Below are 27,543 nucleotides of genomic sequence, written 5' to 3' on the forward strand. Positions count from 1 at the left end.
TGTGTGCAAACCTTTTATTCCAAGTAATGTGGCTGATTATTTTGATAACTGAAGCATAAAGTCTTTTAAAGTCATGAGTGCTATACTGCAAAAAAATTATTTTCTCAAAGTATTTGTCTTATTTTCACCTCAAAATGAGAAATTTACTTAAGCAATACTATAGAAGACTTGTTTTTAAGAGAATATATCTTTTTCTTTCTTTTTTTTTTCTTATTTTATGCATAAACTACAAAATTTTGTTAGATTTATGCTTAAAAAAAGAAAATAAAAAAAACCATTCTGAATTATTACATTTTAAATAATAGATAAATGTACCTTATTTAAGAAGATTTAGATATTTTTGTTTTACTGGAAAACAAGACAAAATACTGATTAAAAAAAGAAATACCACCAGAGTTGTTGATGGCGCTGAAAAAAAAAAGAAAATAAAAAATGATTTATAACATACATAGACAGTTTTGGAGGGTACCACAGGTTCAGACTCTCTCTCTCTCTCTCTGTCTGTCTATGTGTGTGTGTGGCAGAAGGCCTACCGCTGGTTCAAATCAGCTGGAATGGAGTATTCATTTCATGTGGCTCTGGCCACTGTGCATGTGTGTTTATTTTGATTCGTTTGTTTTCTTATAGTCACAACATTACAAAAGTAACATTGACAAAGTTGGCACGTTATACAGTAACCTGACTCACATTTCACTTATTCTCTTACTCTCAGACTCATTCTACCACAAACACACTCACAAGCGCAAGTAAAGGAGTGGCCCCTTCACAGGGGACAGGTCCATTATGAGATTCTTCAAACAGTACAGTCAGCACATTGGCTCAGAGCCTGAGCTATGTCCCTCAGATGTTCTGGTCCTCCTCAAGACACACTGCAGTGGTCAAAGTGCTGTGTAATTACTTAATCTTCTATAAGTCTCAGAAATGTCATCACCTTTTCTGGGAGAGTTAGCTGTAAGCTGTTAGCTTCTTACGGCAGGGCTGCTGCTACTTTTATCCGTTTCTTTGAGTCCATCTTTCATCAGAGCAGAGAAGACCTGCAGGAGAGAGGGACAGGAACCCATGAGGAACTCCTTTGTGAATCAGGGCTGGGTAAAAATATAGATTTTTCTATATTATTCTATATTATTTGGCAATTCATTTTGATTAATACTCAATTGAACAGTCCAACATCTATTCTTAAAATCCAAAGAGTGATCTTTTAAAGGCATAGTTCACCCAAAAATAAAAAATGAAATGTTGAGTTTTGATTTAACCATTGATTAATTCATTTGGACGATGAGGACAACGTCTACAAACTTAAATACTGGCAAAACCTTTAAGGACTGAAAACATATACACCTCGGCGACGGCCAGGTACTTGGTTTACCCAACTATGACGACTTGCGCTTCGCAAACGCAGAAGTATGAAAAGGGTCCCTTGATCTATTTTTCACCCACACCTATCATATAGCTTCTGAAGACATGGATTTAACCACTGGAGTCTTATGGATTATTTTTATGCTGCATTTATGTCCTTTTTGGACCTTCAACATTTCAGTCACCATTCACTTGCATTGTGAGGACCAACAGAGCAGAGATATTCTTCTAAAGATCTTCGTTTGTGTTCTGCAGAAGAAAGTTAGTCATACATATCTGGGATGGCATGAGGGTGAGTAAATAATGAATTTTCATTTTTGAAAATGTTCACTATCCCTATAAGCTAGTGGCTCTCAACCTTTTTGTCTCCAAGGTCTCCCAATGTTCAAGACAAAGTTCAAAGGCTCCCCCACATCCACACTATTCTGTTTTTGTTTGAAAACTCAATTTTCAGTGTTCTAATATCCAAAGTATGCAGTAATGGAGAGCGCTTTCGAAGCACTATTTTAGTGTGGATGAGAGGCATGAACGTATCAATGTGTTTTCAAATAAAACCTTTTTATGAACATAATCAAGGTGTATCAAAAGTTTAAAGTAATTGCGATTTAGTTTCAGTATGAAATTTAATAAAAACAACAGGTAGTTGCATTAAAATAAGATCTTGTACATCTTGATTCTAGTTTTTAACATTTTAATAAAGTTAATTTATATAACTTATTTTAAGTCATCTTGGGGTCCCCTTGGAAGTCTGCTGAGGCCCCCTAGTTGAGAACCACTGCTTTAAGCTATCCTCTTTTTCAGAGGATGTGAAAAGTTTTTCTTAATATTTAAAATAATAATAATTTCCCATCCTTCAGATGTTGCCTTTTGTAGAGTTTCTGCATTGTCAAACTCATAAATGAAAAAAGCTGAAAATGCAGTTAAAGCAATTAATGTTGAACTAATAATGAAAAATCCTTTTACAGCATTTATTAATCTTGATTAATGTTATTTTCTAAAAACATTACAAAATTGTTTTCACATTGAAGTTGTATATGTTAAAGGGTTAGCACCTTAAAAAATCAAAATTCTCTCATTTACTCACCCTTATGATATCCCAGGTGAGTATGACTTGCTTCACTAGAACACATCTGAAGAAAAATATCTCAGCTCAGTAGGTCCTTAAAATGCAAGTGGATGGTGATCAAACATTTGAAGCTCCAAAAAGAACAGATAGTAAGCATAAACATCATCCATATGACTCCAGCGGTTAAATTAATGTCTTTTAAAGCGACACAATTTAGATGACATTAATTTAACTGCTGGAGTCTTATGGATGACATTTATGCTGACTGTCTAAGTGATTTCAAAAAGTCAGATCACCATCCACTTGCATTTTAAGGACCTACTGAGCTAAGATATTTTTTTATTTTTCTACAAATGTGTTCTGCTGAAGCAAGTCATACACACCTGGGATATCATGATGGTGAAAAAATGAGAGAATTTTAATTTTTTGGGTGAAATATCCCTTTAATAGTTAATGAACAAACAATGAACTATAGTATTACATTAATAATGTTATACTGAATTTTTAACAAAATAATTTCTTCTGAATGTATGGACAATAGCAGAAGCTGACCCCATGAAGCCAAGATGGAATCAAATTGGACAGAATTAAGACCTCATGAATCAGAAAAAAATATGTGGAAAAATCAAGTTGTCTATAAATAAATGTGTGTATCTCACCTGGTTCCACCGACGGTTGTTACTGACCATCTGTGTGTTTGCTATGCAGGAGAAGAGTGTGTGTGCAGGTGTGTTTTCAGGCAGTCGGGAAAGGAACTGTGCACTATGAATGAAATCCATTTGTAGTAAAACTTCCTGGTGCAGCCGCAGGATTCCGAGTCCCGTCCGGAATAACGCCTCCTCTCCGTCTCGGCAAAACACATCCCAAACGCGACACGCCACATCCAACGGTAATGATTTACTGTACAGAGTGAAGATCCTGAGAGCATGACAGAAATAAAAGAATTCTGGTAAGAAAGAATTCTGTCTGCAAAAGTAGTACAAATCATGCTAGTAACAACTGCTTGTAACATGAAACATGAATTTCCAGTCATATGAGAGAACAGAGCAGTTCAGTCACGATGTCAATTTGTAGGCAAAACTGGAAGGCTAATTCACCATGGGTTCTGTCAGAAATTTCTAATGGGGTTTTATAGCAGTGGTTTTTGATTTATGAGTAAAATAAGGTCTGTGAATAACAAGACTTGACAAGGCTTTTCCATTTTGTTCTATGGCATAAATTATATACAGTGAAACCTCAAACAAGAAAGTGTTTTAACTCGCCTATTGTCTTAAGAACTGCACCCTCCTTTTGTCCTTTGGATCATTTTTAACCCCTTTGAAAACCATTCAAAATGCATAAATTCTTCATTAGTGTACAACGCCACAATGGAAGGAACAATTTGTTTTTTTTTCTCTTAAACAATTATATACAAAAACAGATTTTCTTTTTTTATTTTGTTAGATTTGATGGTTTTGACAGTCACAATATTTGGTTCCTGTACCAAAACTATACTGTATTTATAACATATTCCTTACCTGTGCAAAGTCAAAAACGACCCGAAGACAATAGGATGGTTAAATAAATGTTACTACATAAGGACTCAAACGGTTGTTCACTTCATTACACAGCATTGGTCAAGCACATAAACTCAAATCCTTGTTGGTAATGTTGCACTATTTAATTATCAACATTCAGACTAGCCTATGTATTCAAATGCCTCAGAGTTATGGCAAAAAACAAACAAAGAAAATCCTTATTTTTCTATTGAATCAAAAACTGCAATTTTAAAACCCCATAAGAAATTAGAAAGATTCACTTCTGGTTTTTAGGACTACAAACTAAACAGCTCAAAATGAAAGGATTAGATCTGTGTGGATGGAGGAAGACAGAACTGCTATTACCAGCCGATAGGGGCAATTAAGAGTTACTGCTGTAAAAAGATTACTTGTGTTCCTCTCTGATTTCAAAACAAGGAAAAGAAATATATAGAAGAGAGAGGAACAAACAGAGCAGGAGCAGATATTTTAAGTGCAGTATTACCAGTCTATGAGGTAAAAGTCAGGTGTCAAGCAGTTGTTCTGAAAGTGCTGGAACAGTTTGGGAAGATTCTCTTCAAAAAACACCTCAAACGCTGCAAAATACTTCAGCATCTTGGAAAAACAAAATATAGCATAAGTACAGAGCATGACTCCATCTTAAAACAAACTTGATGAGAAGGACAACATTTAGTTTGTAAGATAAAAGGAATGTTCGTCAGCAGTTTTGCCAAGATGACAACTTTTGTGAGTTCTTGGCTCAAAGTTTTTTGGCAAAAGAAATCACTATAAATGGGTCAAACATATGGTTGAAATTAATGCTGACTGCAAAAACAGACACAGTGTAATTTTCCCTCTATTTTAAGGGCAAATATGAGTGTTACAGCAGGTCTACCACAAATAGGTTTGATGAAGAGAGTGAGTATGTGTACCAGGTCATGGTCCACTCTGAAGAAGGCCATCTGGCATGGTTTGTTAAGGAGGTTGGCAAAGGCAATGAAGGCATCGGCTTCCTCCAAATTCAGAATGAGAACAGCAGCAATGAAGGACATCCCTTGCACCTAAAACACACGCCACACACACATCAAATTTTCTACAAGGTTTTCTAATTGTCAACGCTGATACTGATTTTTAGAGAGCAGGATAGTCATTAGCTGATTTAATGATTATATATTACAGTGGCCCCTAAAATTGACAATTAAGCCATACTTACAAATGTATGAATATTATTGAATTAGCTAACAAAATATCAGACCAAGTGGCATTTATTTTAAAAACATTTTACAAAAAGAGGTTTGTTAGGTTTGAAATGATAAAACTAGAGATATTCTGTTTAAAATTACACCGTTTTTAGACACTTTCTGGTTGTCAAACGTCAGTGGATAATGTCCATAGTTAATGTTATGAACTACACCTGTGGCATCTCTGCTTGGACACCTTTGTGAACTTGAGGAGAACAGACTTCATACCCACTAAAAATCACCTTTGGGACCAGTAAAATATTATTACAAAATTGACTATAGACAGTGAAGTTAGTCCTGGATTTGCAGATGCCACTTTGTTTTATACTGTGCCATCTAATGCAATTAAATTTTAACATTTTAAAATGACTTAATTTGAGTGACTTAAATGTATATATTTTGGGGTCCACTGTATCAACAATTTAATGATAGCAAATACGATTCACAAAATTGCTTGAACACATTCTGCACACAAATATTTACTCAAATTTAGGGCTGCTATACAAAAATGCATTTTTGAATGTAAACTGTATGAATAAGGAAAAACATTTGCCAAAATCGCAATTAAAATCGCATTTGCAATATCTATATAAAAAAAATGCAATATAATTTTTTTGGTTCATATGCACAGCCCTACTCAGAATTTACTAAAAGTATTTGGAAAATAGAAATAGCTTATAAGTTATTATCCATTAAAGGGGTCATAACATGCCTTTTTAGATTATTTTAACATGTTAGATGAGGTTCACTTATAATTAGGAATCACTTATATCATCATAAATATATTTACTTTGTCACAAAGAAATTGGTAAGCCATCATTTATTTTAATTATTTAAATATGTACATGTTAAAATTTTCATTTTTGAGTTAATTAGACACATTTGTATAGGTACTAATCTTTGATACAAGTATATGTATACATGCCATAAAATCAATTACAATCTGGGCAAAATCTTCTGCAGTTTTCCAATGGACTTTTTTTAATAATAGGATCAAATGGGCAGATTCAATTTATATCAAACTTTATTGGCAAGAGAAACTAAAGTGTACATTGCCTATGCATTATTAGACACTATTCACACAGATATAATACATATTGTATGCTGAAGTTTAATTTTCTGAAGTTTAAAATCTCAAAATTATTATATTCTCTGGCTGCCGTTTAGTCTCTACAAGTACACTTGGCTGCGGTTTGCTGATCGGCCAGGTCTTTCAGTCTCTATCGCGCACACGTTGGGTCTTTTCTCAACCGATTTCAATTTTTACGCTGGCTCAGATGAAAATGAGTGTGCATTTTCGAGTGATGTAAAGAGATACGGCAGCTTGCCCATATCTCTCCCACACCTGGCTCAACACTTGAAGTCTCCATTCTCCATACAGTAAATCCGCTCCCGTGTTTATTATGCCCGGGACATGCGACGTGTAATAAGTGTGCATTGCTCAACAAAATCAATTTCTGTGCTAGGATGTTCGAGCATGTACCTCCTGAAAATTTATTCTAGCCACAGAAAGTGGGTAAAAACATTAGTGAAGTTTCACCAATTGAACAAATGTGTCAGGGTTTGTTCCTTGCAGGCAGCAGATGCCCCCAACCCTAACCGGAGCCTGTAAAGGCTGAGTAGCCTGCCAGGAACAACTCGAGACACTCTTTCACCTTTCATGATTAATCCGCCTTTTCTGATATATATCAGTCGATCACTATGTCAAACTCTCAATGAAAGACACCCCCAAACCAAAAACACATCAACTCATTGTAAAACACAAAAAACACATTCGTCAAAAGACAGATATACACACACGTGGTACAAATTCAATCTTCCACACAGCCACTTGGCCAGATTGCATTTGTATATGCAGCAGGTCTTTGCCCTGGGCAGAACATGTGACTATGCTCATGTGAACTGCATGCCCTACTAAGTGTACAAAGCACTGTACTAAGCTTTCACCATGACATTCAACCCCATTCTGTCATATCAACCATCATAATACTTACATAGCCTACATCAGGTCTATAACAGGTGTATGCCCCCAACACACTGTGCAATATATCATGGTATGGTCCACCCTAATGGAGAGGGAGAGGCACAAATAAGTTGTGATGGAAGCAACATAAAAAAAGACAAGGTAACAGAGCTAAGACACCTGTTCTTACCTTCTGGAATATGTAGAGAGAGGGGAAAGTTCTGGAGATATCCAGCTTGATTAAATCCAGACTCGACTCTCTGTCTGCCAGTGACACACCACAGTCTAGTCAATCAAAACCAGATGAAGTCATCAGTCAGAATAGATAAGACAAGTCATTGTTTATGTGAAAGTTAATTTCTTGTGGCATAATGAAGGAAGAAGGAATGTATTGGACACCATCAACAAACTGACAGTTTAAACAAACTCTTATTCACCAACTTATGGTTGAACGCTTTCATAGATTACGTTTAAATAAAAAAATGAACATTAACCTGGCCTATTTACTTTATTAAAGCATGTTTCTATTCTTATTGTGAATGGTTCATCAGTGCATGTTATTCCAAATACATTTGTCTCCACAATCTAATCAAAAAACAACTGAAACAATCACATCATTTTAACCAATAGCCAAAAAGTTATTTACACATCGTTTTCTCAATGTCTGATGTTTCTTCTCATTCAGATAAGGTTCCTTCCTGGTATGGAACGCCTACTTTTCACAACCCAATCAATTCCCAATTGATTAAATTCAAGTCCTGTCCTGCTTTTTTGAATATCCTGTTTCACTCAAAAATATATCAAATTACGGAAGTAAAATGGGTCGCGAATGGGTTTTCACTTTCACTTTAAGCTATTATTTGACATAGCTTAATTTACAGACAGGTAAAGAAAATTTGCAATATGGCTCTATCAGTGTTTGAACAAACACAAACCTTCATTTTCGTTGACTGAACTTGTTTCACTGAAGCTCCGCCATTTCTCTTTAGCCCTGGACAGGAAGATCTCATACAGTTCTAAAACAAACACACACACATACAAACAATTACTGTGACAAACACCCACTGCTTCCTTGTGAACACAGTACATCTGGACAGTCTGTGTTTGTTTGTTGAAGTATTGCCACTGCTGCTGCCAGACAGATGTTGCGCAAACCCAGAGGGGCAAAAGGTCATCAGCCAACTGTAAGGGGTGGCACAGTTGCCATGGTTACCTGGGGTGATGTTGAGCTCGTTGCCAATGGCGAGGCTCCAGACTTTCCCACGGACGCTGGGTGGAACGCCCTGCCACCAGAGTTCACGTACACGCCGAGTGTTACGCCTGAATCATGACAACAGAAGGCATCACCATATGATAACTAATGATGTTACTAATGACATGCAAAGTTAAACTATTAGTCGTTTAGCCCAAGATGGGATAAAATGAAAGTATAATTAATTATACTTTCTTTTGTTTGTCAATAACACTGAAAGACACTGAGTAAATATTAAAGGTTGCAGATGTATGGGACACTAACATGCTTTCCCAGTTAGGAAGGACCTCCGTGTTCCAGATCACCATGGCGTTGGCAATGTTCTCTTCCTGTCGGTATCTCTCCTTCATTTGCCGTTTTTTCTTCTGTGCCTCTTTCAACTCTAAATGAAAGAAAAATTGTTCATGTGGACAGGTGAATGTCATAACGCAACAACAATGTGCAACTGTGTATGTGCATGCAAAGTCATTTCCATTGTAAACACACACACACCATAAGAGCATGCACAAAGACACGTGTTGTTACTCACCCCTTCTCTTGGCCCCTGCAACCATCTCACTGTACTCCTGCCTGTGTCTCTGAGATTCCTCTTCTGATTTAGCCGGCAGGTTCCTAAAACAAAAAGTCATCTTTGAACCTGCAAAAATATACAAAACCTCCAGGCAAAGACACAAAATCTCAAATTATACCTTTAAAACACAAAAACATTCACATTAGTTTTGTTTGACCTTTAATTCCACAAACAGCATATGTAAATGTAACATTTAGTACATCAATTGCCAACTTGAGTTCAAGGGATAGTTCACCAAAAAATTAAACCTCTGTCATGATTTACTAAATCTCATATTATTTTCAAACCTGTTTGACTTACTTTCTTCCTTGGAACACTAAGGTAGATGTAAAGGCAGAATGTTAGTGACTGACAGCCTCAGACAACATTCACTTCCTTTGCATGGAAAAATGATTCAATGCAGGTGACAGGTGATCCATGGAAGAAAGACAGACAACAAGGTTTGGAACAACAAGAGGGTGAGTGAATGATTAAAGAATTTTCATTTTTGGGTAAACTATCCTTTTAACCTAATCACAAAGTCAGATGCATGAAGCCAAAAACAGGAAATCCCCGACTTACACAGAAAGATAAATTAAACAGACTGTCAATCTGCTACAAATAAGCAAAACTAAAACTAAAAATATTTAGCAACGCTTTCAAAGTTTTTGGAAAGGATATGTCCATATGTTTTTTGGTTCAACTATGGGTTTTAAATTTAGGAGGAATCTATTAGTCTTTTCTGTGTCACATTTCTAAATAATTCAAGGGGTACTTTTTTAAACTAGTTTAAAAGCTTTAAAATTAAAGGAGCAATATGTAACATTAGTCTAGTTTCTATCCACTTTTCACACTGTTTTGTTGTCGACAAAGAAAAAATGTGTAAAAAAAAAGTTTGGGAAATTTGCCGTCTTCTGCCTGTTTCCATTCCAATGGCCTTTTATTGATCAAAATTGTGTGCATGATGCCTAAAAAAAACCACTTTGTCCCATAAGTTTTGGTTTATTGCAAAAGAAATCTGCCCTTAAGCCGTTTCCATACAGAAATGTGTGTTTATCGCTAATTGTGTACCTTTCGCCTCCCTTTGGAATTTTTTTCCTACAAAGTTTTGGTAATATGGAATTGAGTATTGAGACAATTCACTGAAATTAGACAGCTTAGTGTCGTTTTAATTTCATAAATAATGCCTCTATCAGTGTTTACAGTAATAACTGTAATCACAACTATTGCTAAAACAAATACAAAAAACACAAATCTGAAACGTGTCCCGAGTATCCTGAAGCTGGGAATCTTTCAAAGACTGATTTAAAGACCAAAAGAGACAATAGTTTATGAGCAAAGCATACTTCATGATCCCTCCGAGAATTTAATTTATTCTGTGGATCAAGTTTTTTTGTACATTTTCTTTGGAAAGTGCCTTCAGAGCAGGCTGTAACCACCACAGAGATTTTTTTGGGGGGTTTTTTGTGGATTTTTCCCCTTTTTCTCCCAATTTGGAATGCCCAATTCCCAATGTGCTTTTTAAGTCCTCGTGACTTTTTAAGTTCTCGTGATGAATCCCAGTTGCCTCTGCCTCTGCAACCGTCAACCCGTGCATCATATCACGTGGCTTGTTGAGCGCGTTGCCATGGAGACAGCACGTGTGGAGGCTTCACGCCATCCACCGCGGCAACTACACTCAATTCACCACGTGCCCCACCGAGAACGAACCACATTATAGTGAGGAGGTTACCCCATGTGACTCTATCCTCCCTAGCAACCGGGCCAATTTGGTTGCTTAGGGGACCTGGCTGGAGTCACTCAGCATGCCCTGGGATTCGAACTAGCGAACTCCAGGGGTGGTAGCCAGCGTCATTTACCATTGAGCTACCCAGGCCCCCCACCACAGACATTTAAGGGGACAAGTATAGCCAAATATTCAGAATAGTGCCTGACTGACTTAAATTATTTCATTTGGTTCCACCAAATCCTAAAAAAATTTGGTTACATCCTTGCTTAAGATTAAGCCTTTTGTCTGTGTATGTTTGTGTATGCACTCAGAAAGAGAAACTGCTTTCCAGCTAGTTTCAATCCCAGAGGTCACGAGTTCCCTAGTTACAACCATATAAAATGCAAAGCAATCTCATTCAGGTGTGAACATAGCATGAAATCTGACTGACTTTTTTTTTTTTTTTTTTTTTATAAACCTGCTCTTCAGGTTTTTATGCAATCATTTGGTGTGACAGCTTGAGCTTTGCCAGCAGTTCACAGTGAATGAGTAAATATTTGATTAAACAGAAGCATGAATGTGAGGAAGCAGTGCATTATGGAAGCTGTAGTTCCTTTTTCAGACTTACGCAGGTCTGTCTTCCAGAATGAGAGCAGTGGTGGACAAAGGCTCAAACTCCAGATTCTTCCGTCTCATTGGCTGAGGTTGAGGGGGCGGTCCTGAGGTGGGTCCCGCCCTAGACTCGTACTCCTTTATTAAAAAAAAAGAGAAAAAAAAAAGCCATTAAAAGATTACAAAAGATCCATGTCTACAATTTTGCACCATGTGTATCTGGATGAATTGTAACTGGAAGTTAGAATTCCGGCATGAGATCCCCACATGCTAACAGTGCAAAAGTTTAGGTCCAAAGGCAAAGGCCCAAATGCTAGGCCCCTTTTATAACCAAAGAAACTGTACTTATGCATTAGAAAGAGTGTGTGTGCCTCATGCATAAGGAGGCAACAACTGACCAGCACTGACTCCAATATTAGTTCAATCAGAGAATGAGAGGAGGAAAAGATGAGATACTGAGATTGAGAGCACACCACTGTTACCACATAAGTGTGATTTAACTCAAGACATTTTAACACTCAGTTGAATGTAACAGGCACAATTTAAAACCGAGCTGAAGCTTTAGGCTTGTTTAAACATGCAGGCTCTCGCACAACCATAAACTGTCTCCAGACAAGAGAGTTCATCAAGAATTCATAGTTTCATATAGTTGAAAGGCATTCCACTTTCTTATGTAGAACATTCTCATTCTATTGTGTAAGTGACTCACGTCATATACTTTTGTTCATATAGTTATTTCGGTGTTAAATTTGTTTATTTATTGCATTACTTGTGAATATTATGTGCCTTGTTTATAAAGTATATCTTCCATAGTACTACTGCCTAATGTTCTGTATTTACTGTTATACTGTGTGCACTTTGAGTGTTTGTATTGCAGCTAATGCACCTCGATTTCCCACATGGGATTAATAAAGTACCTACCTTCCAACCTACATATTTATCTAGCATAGCTAGCTAGCCAGAGATTTTATTAGATACGATTTATTAGATAGATAATTTTGTATATTCCCCATATATGTAAGATGAGTCATCAATATTATTTTGTTTTCCTGGAAGAGAAAAACTGTACATTAAAAATGGGCATATCTGCTAAAAGTTTATTTTATCAACTTTTAGGTGTACATTAGCAAATAGTATCAAAACTAATAGTAATGCATTTTGATTTTGAGGCCTTTAAAGGGATGGTTCTCCCAAAAAAAGTTCATAAAAGATTTTTAGATATGAAATAATTGTAGTCTTTGTATCAGCAGTATTTGTGGCATAATGTTTATTACCACAAAATAATAATTTCAACTTGTCCCTCGTTTATAAAAAAAAAAAAGAAGCAAAATTGTAGTTACAGTAAGGCACTTACAGTGGTAGTGAATGGGACCAGTCTATAAACACTAAAATACACACTATTTCAAAAGTATAGCCACAAGACATAAGCATAATGTGTTAATACATGTTTACTTGATTTTAGTGTGATAAAATTGCTTACAAACCTTATCTGTGTAAAGTAATTTTCAATATTACAACTTCGTTGTCATGTCAATGATTGGCCCGATTTTCTCTCACTAAAATCATGTTAACACATACAAAGTTTATGTTTTATGGCTATACTTTTGAAACATTTGAGTGTGTATTTAAACATTTATGGACTGGCCCAATTCACTTCCATTGTAAGTGCCTCACTGTAACAGATTTTTGCACATTTTTATTAAACGAAGGACAAGTCTGAATTATTTTTGTGGTAAACATAATGCAACAAATGCTGTCGATTGTAATTGAGCCTGAACCAAAGGAGGACTGACTATCTTCATAATGAAGTTAACCAAAAACCAAGATCAGTTTTTATGTTTTGTTTCCATTTTTAAGATTAGACAAGCCTCAGTGTGTGTGTGTATTGGAGGTCTCTCTAACAGGAATACAGAGAGACACCTGCGGCATACGTGGGGTGAATTTCAAAATGAGCAGCAAACCAGAACTGAAGAGCTGAAAACAACAGAGGCTCAGTCATCACCACTTTAATGAAGGGGAAGAGTAAAGACAGCTGCAGACACACACAGCCCACGCCTGCCCCACACACACTTGTCTCCCCTGGCTGACATACAATATGACGCATAGTTTCCAGCAATCTCAATCCCTCTTTATTTCCCTGATGCTGTCTCTACCTCACTCTTGGTTTCTCTTTTGCTTTCTCTCCCTTTATTTCTGTCCATCTCGCTTCCTTCTACATATCTGCTTTCCATTGCTGCCATTCTCTGCAGAATGAACTTTGGAATGAATTTTGTCAATGTTTATCAAGAAGGTAACTGAGGTAGTGTACCTTGAGTTACTTAATCTTAAAGAAAGAGTTCACAAAAAATCAATATTCTGTCACCATTTACTCACCCTCATGTTGTTGCAAACCCATATGACTTTTGTTTCTTTCGTGGAACACAAAAAGAGATATTAGGCACAGGGACTAAAAATTATGAAAAGATTTTTTCGTTCCAGTTCAGAAGTCCTGCAGCCTCTTTCTAAAAGGTTACCGGTTAGAACAAAATAAAAGAACGGTTAATAACGTTCTTTTTAAAATGACAGTACTCTGCACTAAGGGGTGGGTGAAATATCAATTGCAGTGTTGCCAGATCTCGCAAGAGAAACAAACAACATGGTCTGGAAAAACAAGCCCAAAATAAGCCACTTGCCTCACCAAAATAAGCGAAAATAAACAATTAATTTTTTTTTTCCTGTGTGGTGGATTTATCGGCATAGAAATCATAAGTAATAACTAGTAATAAGTTAATTAAGAGTTAAGTATAATTTTATTTACAAATCTGCCACTCCCGGCAGCATCAAATATGTATTAATGCATCATATCTAACAATAATTCAGTGAAGACTTGGAAACAACTGAGAAATGTACTTTTTACCTCTAATGTGTTCCTTGTACCTGGAATAGCTGTGCATGTATATGATGTATATGATCAGCCACAACATTAAAACCACCTGCCTAATATTGTGTAGGTCCTCCTCGTGCCGCTAAAACAGCGCCAACACACATCTCAGAATAGCAGTCTTAGACGATATTCTTCTCAACACAATTGTACAGAGCGGTTATCTGAGTTACCATAGACTTTGTCAGTCTGGCCATTCTTTGTTGACCTCTCTCATCAACAAGGCGTTTCTGTTCACAGAACTGCCGCTCACTGGATGTTTTTTGTTTTTGGCACCATTCGGAGTAAACTCTAGAGACTGTTGTGTGTGAAAAATCCAGGAGATCAGCAGTTACAGAAATACTCAAACCAGCCCGTCTGGCACCAACAATCATCCATGCGATTGTCTAATCAGTCAATCATGTGGCAGCAGTGCAGTGCACAAAATCATGCAGATACAGGTCAGGAGCTTCAGTTAATGTTCACATCAACCATCAGAATGGGGAAAAAATGTGAAAATGTGAATCTCAGTGATTTGGACCATGGCATGATTGTTGGTGCCAGATGGGCTGGTTTGAGTATTTCTGTAACTGCTGATCTCCTGTGATTTTCACACACAACAGTCTCTTATATACACGAGTGAGTGAGCGAGAGGCCGAGAGAGGGAGGGAGCTGCGCTGCTGCTCCAATCTTGATCAGCTCCGATTCCGATCACACTTATTTTTGACAAAGTTTACAAACTGGGTGGTCTTGTTGCTCTTTTAAATAACCATAATATTCCCACACTGCAGACTTCAGCCGTTTGGCAGAGGGAAATAAAGGTTCAGGCTTTGACATTTCAGTGTGAAGACAGAATTTTCATTTTTGTGTGAATTTTTCCTTTAAAGTCTCCTCTCTTACTTGCTGGATGGTTCTGGAGTCTTTGGGAGGGTTGTCCCGCAGTGGAAGTTTCCCAAACAGCTTCCATCCCGGAGCACTCTGGGAAACTGTGGACTTTGACTCTTTGGGTTTCCAGGAAAACAAACTCCTATGAAGACAGACAGAGAGGAAGAGAAAGAAAAAGTGTGAATATTCAAAAACACATGCTACACATTTGAATCAATGCATCCAAAAGGTCATATTTACAGGTGCATCTCAATAAATTAGAATGTCGTGGAAAAGTTCATTTATTTCAGTAATTCAACTCAAATTGTGAAACTCGTGTATTAAATAAATTCAATGCACACAGACTGAAGTAGTTTAAGTCTTTGGTTCTTTTAATTGTGATGATTTTGGCTCACATTTAACAAAAACCCACCAATTCACTATCTCAAAAAATTAGAATATGGTGACATGCCAATCAGCTAATCAACTCAAAACACCTGCAAAGGTTTCCTGAGCCTTCAAAATGGTCTCTCAGTTTGGTTCACTAGGCTACACAATCATGGGGAAGACTGCTGATCTGACAGTTGTCCAGAAGACAATCATTGACACCCTTCACAAGGAGGGTAAGCCACAAACATTCATTGCCAAAGAAGCTGGCTGTTCACAGAGTGCTGTATCCAAGCATGTTAACAGAAAGTTGAGTGGAAGGAAAAAGTGTGGAAGAAAAAGATGCACAACCAACCGAGAGAACCGCAGCCTTATGATTGTCAAGCAAAATTGATTAAATAATTTGGGTGAACTTCACAAGGAATGGACTGAGGCTGGGGTCAAGGCATCAAGAGCCACCACACACAGACGTGGCAAGGAATTTGGCTACAGTTGTCGTATTCCTCTTGTTAAGCCACTCCTGAACCACAGACAACGTCAGAGGTGTCTTACCTGGGCTAAGGAGAAGAAGAACTGGACTGTTGCCCAGTGGTCCAAAGTCCTCTTTTCAGATGAGAGCAAGTTTTGTATTTCATTTGGAAACCAAGGTCCTAGAGTCTGGAGGAAGGGTGGAGAAGCTCATAGCCCAAGTTGCTTGAAGTCCAGTGTTAAGTTTCCACAGTCTGTGATGATTTGGGGTGCAATGTCATCTACTGGTGTTGGTCCATTGTGTTTTTTGAAAACCAAAGTCACTGCACCCGTTTACCAAGAAATTTTGGAGCACTTCATGCTTCCTTCTGCTGACCAGCTTTTTAAAGATGCTGATTTCATTTTCCAGCAGGATTTGGCACCTGCCCACACTGCCAAAAGCACCAAAAGTTGGTTAAATGACCATGGTGTTGGTGTGCTTAACTGGCCAGCAAACTCACCAGAACTGAACCGCATAGAGAATCTATGGGGTATTGTCAAGAGGAAAATGAGAAACAAGAGACCAAAAAAATGCAGATGAGCTGAAGGCCACTGTCAAAGAAGCCTGGGCTTCCATGCCACCTCAGCAGTGCCACAAACTGATCACCTCCATGCCACGTCGAATTGAGGCAGTAATTAAAGCAAAAGGAGCCCCTACCAAGTATTGAGTACATATACAGTAAATGAACATACTTTCCAGAAGGCCAACAATTGACTAAAAATGTTTTTTTTTTTTTATGGTCTTATGATGTATTCTAATTTTTTGAGATAGTGAATTGGTGGGTTTTTGTTAAATGTGAGCCAAAATCATCACAATTAAAAGAACCAAAGACTTAAACTACTTCAGTCTGTGTGCACTGAATTTATTTAATACACGAGTTTCACAATTTGAGTTGAATTACTGAAATAAATGAACTTTTCCACGACATTCTAATTTATTGAGATGCACCTGTATATACACACTATATTTAAGTGGTGCCAAAATATATGAACCACCAAACTCATTAAGTTCAGACTATGACTATAGGGTAAAATCTTGGACAACTCAGCAGAGCAGGCCTCAAGATTTAATGTGCTTAATACAGGGAGATTTCAATGTGCTCATGGTGATAAAGCATACCCAGCATCCCACAAATAAAGCCTTAAGTCACAGTCACAGGTGTCCCCTGCTGTGCAGTTGTGCTCATTAAATCTCTGAATGCTGTCAATCTAATGCTGTCTTTATGACATAATAAAGCCTGTGAGCCGGGTCAATACTGTCCTGAGAGAGATAAAATGGCAGAAATGACAGACAGTAGAGGAGAAAGTCAAAGAGGAAGACAGATAGTCTGTCCCATATGTCCCTTTTCCACCATTTACCAAATGGTGTACTATATTGTAATGTACTGTAAAGGGTACTGTTGCTGACCAGAAGCAATGGTTTATATTAGTGCTGTCAGCGTTAACGCATGCGATTAATTTAAAATGTTTAAAACGTTATTTTTCTTAATCGCGATTAAGGCATGTACCGATTTGACATTAGATTCTGATATTTTATACAGCTCTGTGTGAGTTGTAAACACTGTTAGAGGGTGGGGCCTTTGCAAAGTGTTTAATGGGGACATACACTCATATACACACTAAAAACAAACACACAACAGCGAGTCTGTGCCAGTGATCAAGTGCTGGAGAAAGAACCTCTAATGCTGAAGGGACTTTACTGAAGTTCTTCATGTGTCTTTTGTAAGTTTTACTACATAAGCATGTCAATTCTTACAAGCCCGCTCTGCAGCTAGTTTTCCTCCCTGTTGACGCTCCGCTTAAATTTAATATAATTTCAACTTTGTACCCATTGCTGAGCTTTTGAAGTGTCAGCTAATGATCACCAGACAGTTTGGATGAATTATCTTTCTTTTGGAAGTGCCACCGCTAAAAGCAGAGCAAGACATGCTTTTCATATTGAGTTCAATGCGACACGAATCATGTGCATTCCATATCTAAAGTGAAAAGACAGCCTGCTGACTGATTAATATTAAATGAGGGTTTAATGCACATTGAAATGAATACTAGTTCTTTCAATCAGTCAACATCCCACTTAGAGTTGGGGAAATGTTTAATGTTACCTGAATTGGAGCTATTTTAGTGAATTTCTGTCTTCATACTGTGGAGTTTGGAAAATGTTAATAAAGCATTTTTGTTACATATCGTATTGTTTTGTTCTGTTGTTCTTTTCAAAGAACAAATAAATGCATTATGACAGGAAATAAGTATATATAGTCAAATTTTACTACTTTTAAAATCTGAGATTAATCACTATTAACTATGAAAAATTATTAAACACCATTAAAAATGATAATCTACTGACAGCCTTAGTTTATAGTTAAAAAGTACTTAAATATTGATCTTTTTCACAACAAAAGCGATCGTGTCGCTTTAGAAGACATACATTTAACCGCTGGAGTCGTATCGATGACGTTTATGCTGACTGTCTGTTTTTTTTTTTTGGAGCTTCAAAAGTCTGATCACCATCTACTTCGCTCAGATATTTTTCTGTTTTTCTTCAAATGTGTTTTGCTGAGGAAAGAAAGTCGTTCACATCTGGAATGGCATGATGGTGAGTAAATGATGAGAGCATTTCCATTTTTGGATGAACTATCACTTTAATGTCACATTTAATAATACATGGAAATATAAGTATTGGCAACATTTGTTTTAAAAGTCATTATACATATGTGCATTACGCAGTGATTTCTCATCCGTGATGGGCGGAGGGCAGACCAGCTGAAAGGTGCTTTGCGCCGCCTACCATACCGGGGTAAAATTGCTTGTCGATTAGTGCAACCTACTTACACTTCGTTAAGCTCCACCCCTTTTAGTTATGGTTGCTTGCTCTGACAAGCTCTGCAGAACTCCCCATTGGACTGAATGGTAGACTGTAATGAACAACGAGGTTTTTGGCAAAATATTATCATAAAAGGAATGGATGATATTTTTACATGGGTTGGTATGAAGTGTGACATTGTAATGCATATTTATCTGAAGTTTTTTGTAAAAGAAATGGTTAAATTACATAGTAATTTGATTTAAAACTGTGGAGGCTGTGATCAGAATCAAGGCAAACGATTATTACAGTTACCTGAAAAGAGAAAAACTTTTGAGCTGTTTATAATGTCTCATAACACACTCATTTTTATGCTATGAACGGTTTATTTATTATCGCTTTTACTATGACTTAAATACATAAATGAATTAACATTCAGCTATAACATTATTTTTTTTAATATAACAATTAAAAAAAAAAAAAAGAAAAACACTGCAGGTATCCTCTCTGGGTAACTCATGTCACTATTACAAATGACCCGGCAACAACATGTTTTACACTTTTTGGATTATTTTGATAAAATCCCACTTAAGAGAAACAGCAAACACATATCAAAGTAATGGCGGCAGGGCAACAGCTGCTAAGACTGGATTGGTCAGAAACGCTTTTAAGGCGAAGGGTCAATTGTAAAGGTGTAAATGTACAAGCGATGATAATTTGTGTCGCTTCTTATGTGAAAAAGCCATTCGTCTGCAATTCACCTCTCATGATCGCAACGCTTTTGTTAAGCAAAGGCCTTTGGTTTTACACTATGTACTCTGCCATCTAATGTAAGTATACAGTGTATAGTACATGATTTCCCTTACCCAAAAAATTTAAAAAACATCACGAGTTCTGGCAAACCCCTGTGACAAACTTGTGAAAATAATGAGTGGCAAATGTGCAGCAAGTTTGCTAGAACTCTAGATTATTGTAAGGGTTGAAATAAGTGAAAGTGTGAGAAAAAAATGACAATGAACATGGTATACCTGCAGAAAACAGAAGCATGTCAGTAAAACAAGGAACTGAAGACACTGAGAGGGCAAAAACATCTCTGTAACAGAGACAAACAAGCCCTCAGAGCAGCAGAGCACCATGAAGCCCAACTCATAAAAGCTGACATTAAAATTCCTCAGTGTGTGTATTTTTTCCAGACTAAAAGGCAAAGACTATGAAGTTCTTTGTAAAGACCTAAGCTCCTGGGTAGAGGACTCCTTCTGAACTCTGGTTTTCCATTACTGGTGCAGAACAGCGCTTTCAACTTCTCACCCAAACAGAATCGAAACAGAGCAGATGTGAATCAAATATGTAGGCAAATTCATGCGGTTCGAATATGATGATGTGTTCTGGCTCCTTCCTACCATGTACAGACCATGCAATAAAGCAATTTTAAAGCTGGTGTGTAATTTCTGTCTCTAGCATCAACAAATTGGGATTGGAAAAATAATAATAGAATTAAAATCATATTTTTTTTTTCAAACAGGCTTCCCAACACTCCCCCCGTCTTCCATTGGTCTGACCAGCACAAAATCATGCCCCAAATTCACGGCATTGAGCTAAATGTTGCTGTATCCGTGTTGAGGTGGTTGGAATGTTCAAACAAACAGAGCAATGATTTGAAAGCGCAATAGAGCCACAGTGATAAGGCTACACTTTCAGTTAGCATATTAATCTGGGATAGCGGTATTTCAACATCAAAAGAATTACACACTTTAGCTTTAACTTTGATTTGACTTTGATAAAGGAAAGCGACTCATCTTGATAAAACATCTAAAAAATTGACAAAAGGCGAGTGTGTTTAAAGTAAACAGCAGACCTCAAACCTCCTGCCATACATTTCTTTGTTAGCACCAAACATCTTTCGGTGAAGTGAAGAATAGAAGAGCCACAGGTGAGTGACTGTCAAAGCACAAGTCTTTACCTGTCACTCATTACCTGATCATGCGAATAACAGTGTGTGACTTCTGCTCTGAAACAATAAAGAGCTTCCCACACTCGCACATAAACCTCTGTTACTTCGGCAAATAAAAGCCCGTTCATTTTTTCTTTTTCTTTTTTTTATAAAAGAACGCTTTACAGAAATAGACAATTCTATCATTATTTACTCACACTATGTAGGTCCAATCCCGTATGACTTTGTTGGAACAAAAAGAAGTTACTTAAAGCAGAATGTTCACACTGCTCTTCTACATATTGCTCAAGATCTAAATCTTGCTCAAGCAAGATTTTCAATGAATAACAAACTAAATCTGGGTCTCTTCTTCACACAAAGCTATTGCAAAAGTTGAAATATAGTGCATGAGGTGTATGGACTATTTTAAGGACACTTTTATGGGGCGTTAACACAAAACACATTGTTGCATCCATCTGAGCTGTTTTTCTATATAAAGATGCGCTTGCCGTATGTTTTTGACCGCTGCGCCGTGTTTCGCTGTTTTTTTTTCTTCAGCGTCTAACACAGGAGCAGCACGTTTTTTTTTTTAGATGCCGTGTCAAGTTAAAACGTGTCTCAAGACACTTGGGTTTTGTCAAAATCCTTTTCAAGGCAAGTCAGTCCACTCTGGTTCCTTTAAAATGCTCCCAGGCTGGCTGGGCAGTTATTTTTAATGTAAACAAGCAGATGTAATAGTACAGCTCCTATCTACTTGAATGGGGAAAGACCAAAATCTACAAAAGGGTTGGTCAAGATTACGATCAAAGAACAGATTTAAAATCTTCTTTAGCTCAGATCACGCTAAAAAACACTATTTTTCAGGCTGGTTCAGCTAATGCGCATTCTCAAGTTGACTGACAGGTGATATCTGTAACTAAAAGGTGATCGGCCCTTTTACCTGTAAGGCAGGACTTCTTTTTCTACTTCTGTTGGTCGTTCCAATTTCTCCCTTTCATTTTATTACCAGTGGTCCATCTCTGCTAAACTGTCTCTGGTTTTATTACATTCCTGGCACTGATTCTAGCTTTTTATTTTAGAGCAAGTGTTCGTGTGGAAGACTGCAGCTCAGGACATGGACCCTTTTCACATTTTCTGGTTTGAAACTCGCAAGTAAAATGTAGCAGGGCAAATTGCTATGGTAAATATAAACTATAATGTTTCTTTGACAGTTAGAAGATGCCAAATTCACTATCATAACCACAGCAAGCTGTATTAGAAATTCCATTGCAGCTGTGGTAAAGTTTTTTATAATGTATTTACTATTATTATTAATGCCAGGGTAATAGAACACAAAGTATACTATTAAAACTTTAAACAATAAAAAAAAAAAAAAAAAAAAAAAGGAAAATATAAAAAGTTTGCTAGATTTACACTTCTAAATAACACAGAAACATCACATTCAGTGAAAAGGGTCCATTCTGCTAAAACTTCTTTAGTATCCCATGCATGGAAGAATGTTTGGAACAACATGAGGGTGAGTAAATGATGTCTGAATTTAGGGTTTACACTTTGGGTTAACTATTCCTTTAAAAGGTATAATTCACCAAAAAAAAAAAAAAAAAAAAAAATGGAAATTCTCTCATGATTAATTTACCCTCATGCCATCTCAGATGTGTATGACTTTCTTCTGCAGAACACAAGAATTCTTAGAAGAATATCTCAGCTCTGTAAGTCCATTCAATGCAAAATACAAAGAGTATTTACAGTAAAAAAAGGACCTAACTAATGATCAGAAGATATACAGAAGACATGGATTAAATCACTGGAGTTGTATGGATTACTTTTATGCTGCCTTTGTCATTTTGGATCTTAAAAGTTCTAACCACCATTCACTTGCATTGAATGGACCTACAAAGCTGAGATATTCTCCTAATAATCTTAATTTGTGTTCTGCAGAAGAAAGAAAGTCATACACATCTGGGATGGCATGAGGGTGAGTAAATAATAAGAGAACGTTGGAACTGTTGAAATCTGAGTAAGGCCACTACAAACCAACAGGTTTGGTGGCTACAAGTCAAAAAGTCTTGTTTGGATATAGTAGTCATCTACCTGGTCAGGAACTCTGTGATGCCGTGTCTCTTAGCGACAACAGTCTGGTCAGATAAGGCATCGGATTCATCGCCAAATGTGTCTGAGAACTTGTCTGGAGCGCTCTGCCGACGACTGACCTCAAATGTATTTACAGAATCAAGACACTCATCCACGCCGCCCTCCGCTCCAAAATACCCATCATCTCCGGGGCTCAAAGGAGTGGCATCACAGCTGAGAGAGACCGTGTGGCCGGGGTGAGTCCGCAGATTCTGGGGCCGAAGTGGTGGGTCCGTCTCGCTGTACTCCTCCTCCGGGCTCGGGTCGGTCTCGGTGTAATCGCTGGTATTCTCTGCAAGGGGAGACAAGGACAGCTTGGCACTGAGGTCTGACAGGGTGTCTGCCGGATCCGGGTCACAGCTTGCCGCCTCCGAGGGCTGAGGCTCATCCGAGCTCTCCGCGCTGGCACGGCTGATCCTTTCACATGACCTCTCTCCATCACTTGGATGAACAAAGACAGGGCTCTCTGGAGCAGGAAGGCCACCCAAGGTTCCGAAGGACACTGGAGACAGCGTGTCATAACTGTTGACAATCAACAACCCCCCGTTCCCCACTTTCATGCCTCGGTCTAAAGCAGCCACCTTCCTGCTGAATCCTTTGGGAAGAGTACATCCATAATCCAAACACTTTAAATGACTCCGATCATGATCCATATGCTCGTAGATCGCATCCCCATTAGGCATCTTCATATCTGGTGAGTTTTTGCCCACAAATGACACTGCAGACCTCGGCTGTGAATTTAAATAACCCTTGTCGGGTTTATCCAAGCTCTCCTCCGCACACTCGCACCCGGGCTCGGAAGCCCCGGTAACCCGATCCGACACGGACATTCCGTCTACTCGCCCAGCTGCGGTCAGGTTGGACCCGTCATCATCCGGACATCCCAAATCTGCCTCCTGCTGTTCGGGAAAGCCATTTAATATTCCGTCCCTGCACCCCACCACCGGAGAGAGAGAGTCCGCTATCAAATCAAGCATAATGTGGCTGTCCTTCGGTGCAGCAACGTTCGGGTTCGTATCCCGATGCTTCATACCCGGATTGTAAACAGAACTCTCTCCGGCGGCCCACCCGGACCGTGCACCCTCAGGGTCCGAAACGCAAACGCGTGCTTTGCTTGTCTCCCGGTTGTCGTTGACATCGATAGACGAAGTAAGACCCTGTTCAACCGCATCCTCCACTCTTTCCATCTCACTGGAGGTGTCGGTGGTGCTTCGGAACCGCAGATGAAGCCCTGCTGCTACTGCAGCGGCGCCCCGGTTCGGCTGAGATGTCTGCAAAACAAGAGCTCATCTTATATACCCCACCGGTTCTACCCGTGCAGTATACTCATGACATCGCTCCTCCAATGCCTTTAACGTTGAGGATGTAGAGTTAAGCGACGGGTCGGTACTGTTTACGCACATTTTGATCTACGTCCAACGCAGTCGCTGATAGAGGCCATTTTGAATGTGGTGTTGGCGTGTCTCTCCCAGCAAAAGCCTGGAAGTGGGATTTCCAGGAGTTACAGCGGCACTCATCGGTCAGCCCGAGTAACTGCAGAACGCTCGGAAATAACTGGATTTGCTATCTATCTATCTATCTATCTATCTATCTATCTATCTATCTATCTATCTATCTATCTATCTATATATCTATCTATCTATCTATCTATCTATATATATCTATCTATCATGTATTTCTGTCTCTCTATTCAGATGTATTCGATTTCAGGTGCATTAGATTATAATACATATCATGGTCAAAAGCCCACTATGTGGTTACTGTGAAATTTACCATCAGTGTAAAAGTTTAAAGGACCACTAGAGGGCACCAAAACACAAGGCTTGTGTGGTAGGTTAGTTCAAGCAAACAGCAGGAATAAAGAAAACACTTAACATCAGCAGTATTTGTTGTTTTATAATTTTCTGATATGAGTATCAAGATATCAAGATAAAAAGTTAAAATTTTCCATAGGATTTAACTGACAGTTTGTCAGACTGTTGGATTTCCCCTAATCTTATAACAGGGTGCAAAATGACACTGCAATATACAGTAACACTATGGTGTATTATTATTTCAGTTCCATAAAAGCTTTCTTGGAAGCTTTCTCTCACAAAGATATATTACACCTGCTTGACTTTTCATTCATTACAGCACTCATCACATCAGTCAAAAACATGTGCTGTGTAAAACATGAAGCCCGGATGATATTCATTCAGATGGATTATTTTTAGCCGTTGCATTAATAGCCACTGCACTATTCAACCAGAGTCTAGTTGATGAAAACTACCTCCAAATTAATATATATATAATATGGATCACACTGGTTGGTTTTAGAGTCAGATTAGCAATAGATGTTAAAATAGCTTCACAACCAGACCGTCTTTGTCCAGTCAAGTGTTGTGTTGAAATATTGTGCATAATAGTACCTACCTGGTGAGTTGTGTGCAAAGTCAGAGGATGTGAAAGCACAACTCGTTCTGCATCCTGTACCATCATCGCTGTTGCAACCACTGCTCGCAGACAACCAGGGAAGCCCTTTGCAACCTAATCCAGTGTTTTAGATAAATACGCCACCGGGCGGTAAGAACCCTCATGTTCCTGGGCAAGGATTGCAGCAGCAGTCCCCCCAGCCTCGTGCACGTACAGATGGAAAGGCTTGCTGTAGTCTGGAAGACCCAGCGCTGGTGATTTCCCAAGGCATTACTTCAGATGTTTAAATGCCAGGTCCATTTCCGTAGTCCATTGGATTGCATCATCACTGTTCAGTGTTGAATTGTCTTGATTCGATCTGCAGACATGTGTACAGTCCCCTTTGTTAGCACATTTCCAAGGTATTCAACCTTTTGTTTGACCCACTGTAGCTTCAATTAATAATTGATGCTTTTCTGCAATCCTCTGATGTTTCAGCCGTATCTAGGATGTCGTCGGCATACTGCAGCAGGCATGTGTCAGGTGGCAGTTTCACATCCTGTAATGTACAGTGCACAACAGCTGAGAAAACAGCCGGAGAATCTCTGTACCCTTCTCCATGTATATTGTTGGCCCCAGTAGGTGAATGCCAACAATGACAGGGACACAGGCGAAACAGGTACACTGAAAAAGGCAGAACATAAATCAATTACAGTAAAATGACCATGTGTTGATGGTATTTAATTAATAATTGTTTGTACATCTGGGACTATCGGAGAAAGTGGTTCAATTAAATCATTCTTGTGTCAATCTCCAAGTTCCGTTAGCCTTTCTCACAGGATTTATTGGAGTATTGTATGGAGAGTGTGTTGGTATTAGAATACCTTCTTCAGTCAATTGCTCAATGATTGGCCTAATACCTTCTTCCTTTTCAGTTGATAGTGGATATTGCTTACAGTATACTGGAGTGGCTACAGCTAATTTAGCTGTATATGGTTTTACATCTATAAGGCCAGCTTCTTCTTTGTGCTGAGCCCATAGTGTGCCGTTAATTATTGCTTCATCAGCCTCCAGCAGTTGCGTTCAGCTAACTTTCTCCCCCACACCTCCTGTAGGCACAGTGACTGAATACACAGCAGGAAACATGAGTTGCAGAGAAGCATTGTCAAAAACTATTTGTGCACCAATTTTATGCAATAGATCTCGGCCCAGTAAACAAAATGGAGAGTCTGGTATGATTACAAAAGCATGCATTCTGAACAAATCTGACAAAAGATCTTGTTTACGGTCTGATAATTTGATTAGAAATTCTGTCATATGTCTGAACATCTGTGGGTTAGCCCATTTAAAATCTATTAAATCTATAAAATTAAAAGCCAAATCCATTTCATGGCTTCTTCTTCCATTTTTATTTCCGGTAAATTGTGCGTGCTAGCCAATTCAGGGACTTTATCAATTAATTCTTTCTCGGTCACCTCAAATGATTTTTCATATATTTATAATCCCATTCTGGGTCACCCCATCCTTTGTTCACCATTGAATTGGCATTGTCTAAATCTATCTTTTTGAACGACCCCTCTCGTGGAAACGGATCTAATTGTGTTTTTCCCTCTGACCATCCGGCCAGGTAACTGACAAACGGTTTGGTTCCGAAACTTTTGTTATTTCTAAACATCCAATATACGGGCATTTTGCCTTGTATTGGTCTACCTATCGTTTGTCCCATTTTGTTCAAACAACAAAAATGTATCCTTTTTGTGAATTTATCGTTCTACGACTAGTGACACATACAGCAGTTGTGTCACGGACTGATCCTGACTGTTACAGAGATACAAGGAGTTTAACTGGAATCGTTCTATAACAATGTTTAATAGATATCTCACAGACAGGCAGATAAATTATAAAAAGATCTTACCTGTCCGGAGACATCCCACTTTTGACACCAGGACTGTTAGTAAAATACGATACTGATGCTTTATTCTGCCTTCCTCGCAGTCACTCTTCGATCAGGAGATGAATTCACCGGTGGGAAGAAATACACAGACACAGAATGTCACAAGCAGTTCTTCCATTTATTAAAGGAAAGCATGGGGTTATATGGTTCTTGTCACACAAGGCTGGTTACACCCTTTACCTTGAACCCCCCAATCCTCCATATATGGGGTTGTTTCCTCTCGCTTACAGAAGTACATTCTTATCAAGTACATTTTGTGATCAAGACAGTGCCGAAAACATACAAAGCAGTTAAGTAAACATCAACATAAAAAAGGTCATTTTTCCATCTGGCCTAATTCTCACATATAGATTTTGCTCTTTTCGGAAGGAAACTGGTACTAATTCACCAAAGTGGCATTGAACTGATCACAAAGT

The 27,543-nt window shown here is 38.2% G+C and overlaps 1 protein-coding gene across 2 annotated transcripts; it reads right to left on the bottom strand.

Moving 5' to 3' along the window:
* Positions 1–51: 51 nt before the first annotated feature.
* LOC127411153 (TBC1 domain family member 12-like) lies at positions 52–27,200 on the bottom strand. 2 transcript variants are annotated; one of them, XM_051646512.1, is made up of 13 exons: positions 25,195–27,200; positions 15,065–15,191; positions 11,282–11,403; positions 8,925–9,007; positions 8,660–8,777; positions 8,357–8,463; positions 8,079–8,159; positions 7,334–7,428; positions 7,175–7,246; positions 4,872–5,000; positions 4,445–4,554; positions 3,082–3,340; positions 52–1,034 (listed from the first exon to the last, which is right to left on the bottom strand). In XM_051646512.1, the coding sequence occupies exons 3-13, from the start codon at positions 11,347–11,349 to the stop codon at positions 960–962; spliced, it is 1,197 nt and encodes a 398-aa protein (XP_051502472.1). In that variant the 5' UTR covers positions 11,350–11,403; positions 15,065–15,191; positions 25,195–27,200; the 3' UTR covers positions 52–959. The 2 variants fall into 2 exon arrangements, with proteins under 2 accessions (XP_051502472.1, XP_051502471.1); XM_051646511.1 differs by lacking the exon at positions 25,195–27,200 and adding an exon at positions 22,744–24,290.
* Between the last annotated feature and the right edge of the window lie 343 nt (positions 27,201–27,543).

Source organism: Myxocyprinus asiaticus, chromosome 20 (genome assembly GCF_019703515.2).
Source record: "Myxocyprinus asiaticus isolate MX2 ecotype Aquarium Trade chromosome 20, UBuf_Myxa_2, whole genome shotgun sequence".
Taxonomy (NCBI): Eukaryota; Metazoa; Chordata; class Actinopteri; order Cypriniformes; family Catostomidae; genus Myxocyprinus; species Myxocyprinus asiaticus.

Bases quoted from the DNA above. Each gene is read 5' to 3' on its own strand.
- LOC127411153 (XM_051646511.1), bottom strand. From the start codon at position 23,969: ATGGAAAGAGTGGAGGATGCGGTTGAACAGGGTCTTACTTCGTCTATC. The intron at 8,160-8,356 runs GTAACCATGGCA...TGTTTGTTTTAG, and splicing joins CGAGCTCAACATCACCCCAG to AACTGTATGAGATCTTCCTG. The intron at 5,001-7,174 runs GTAAGTATTATG...CGTGTGTTTTAG, and splicing joins ATAGACCTGATGTAGGCTAT to GTGCAAGGGATGTCCTTCAT.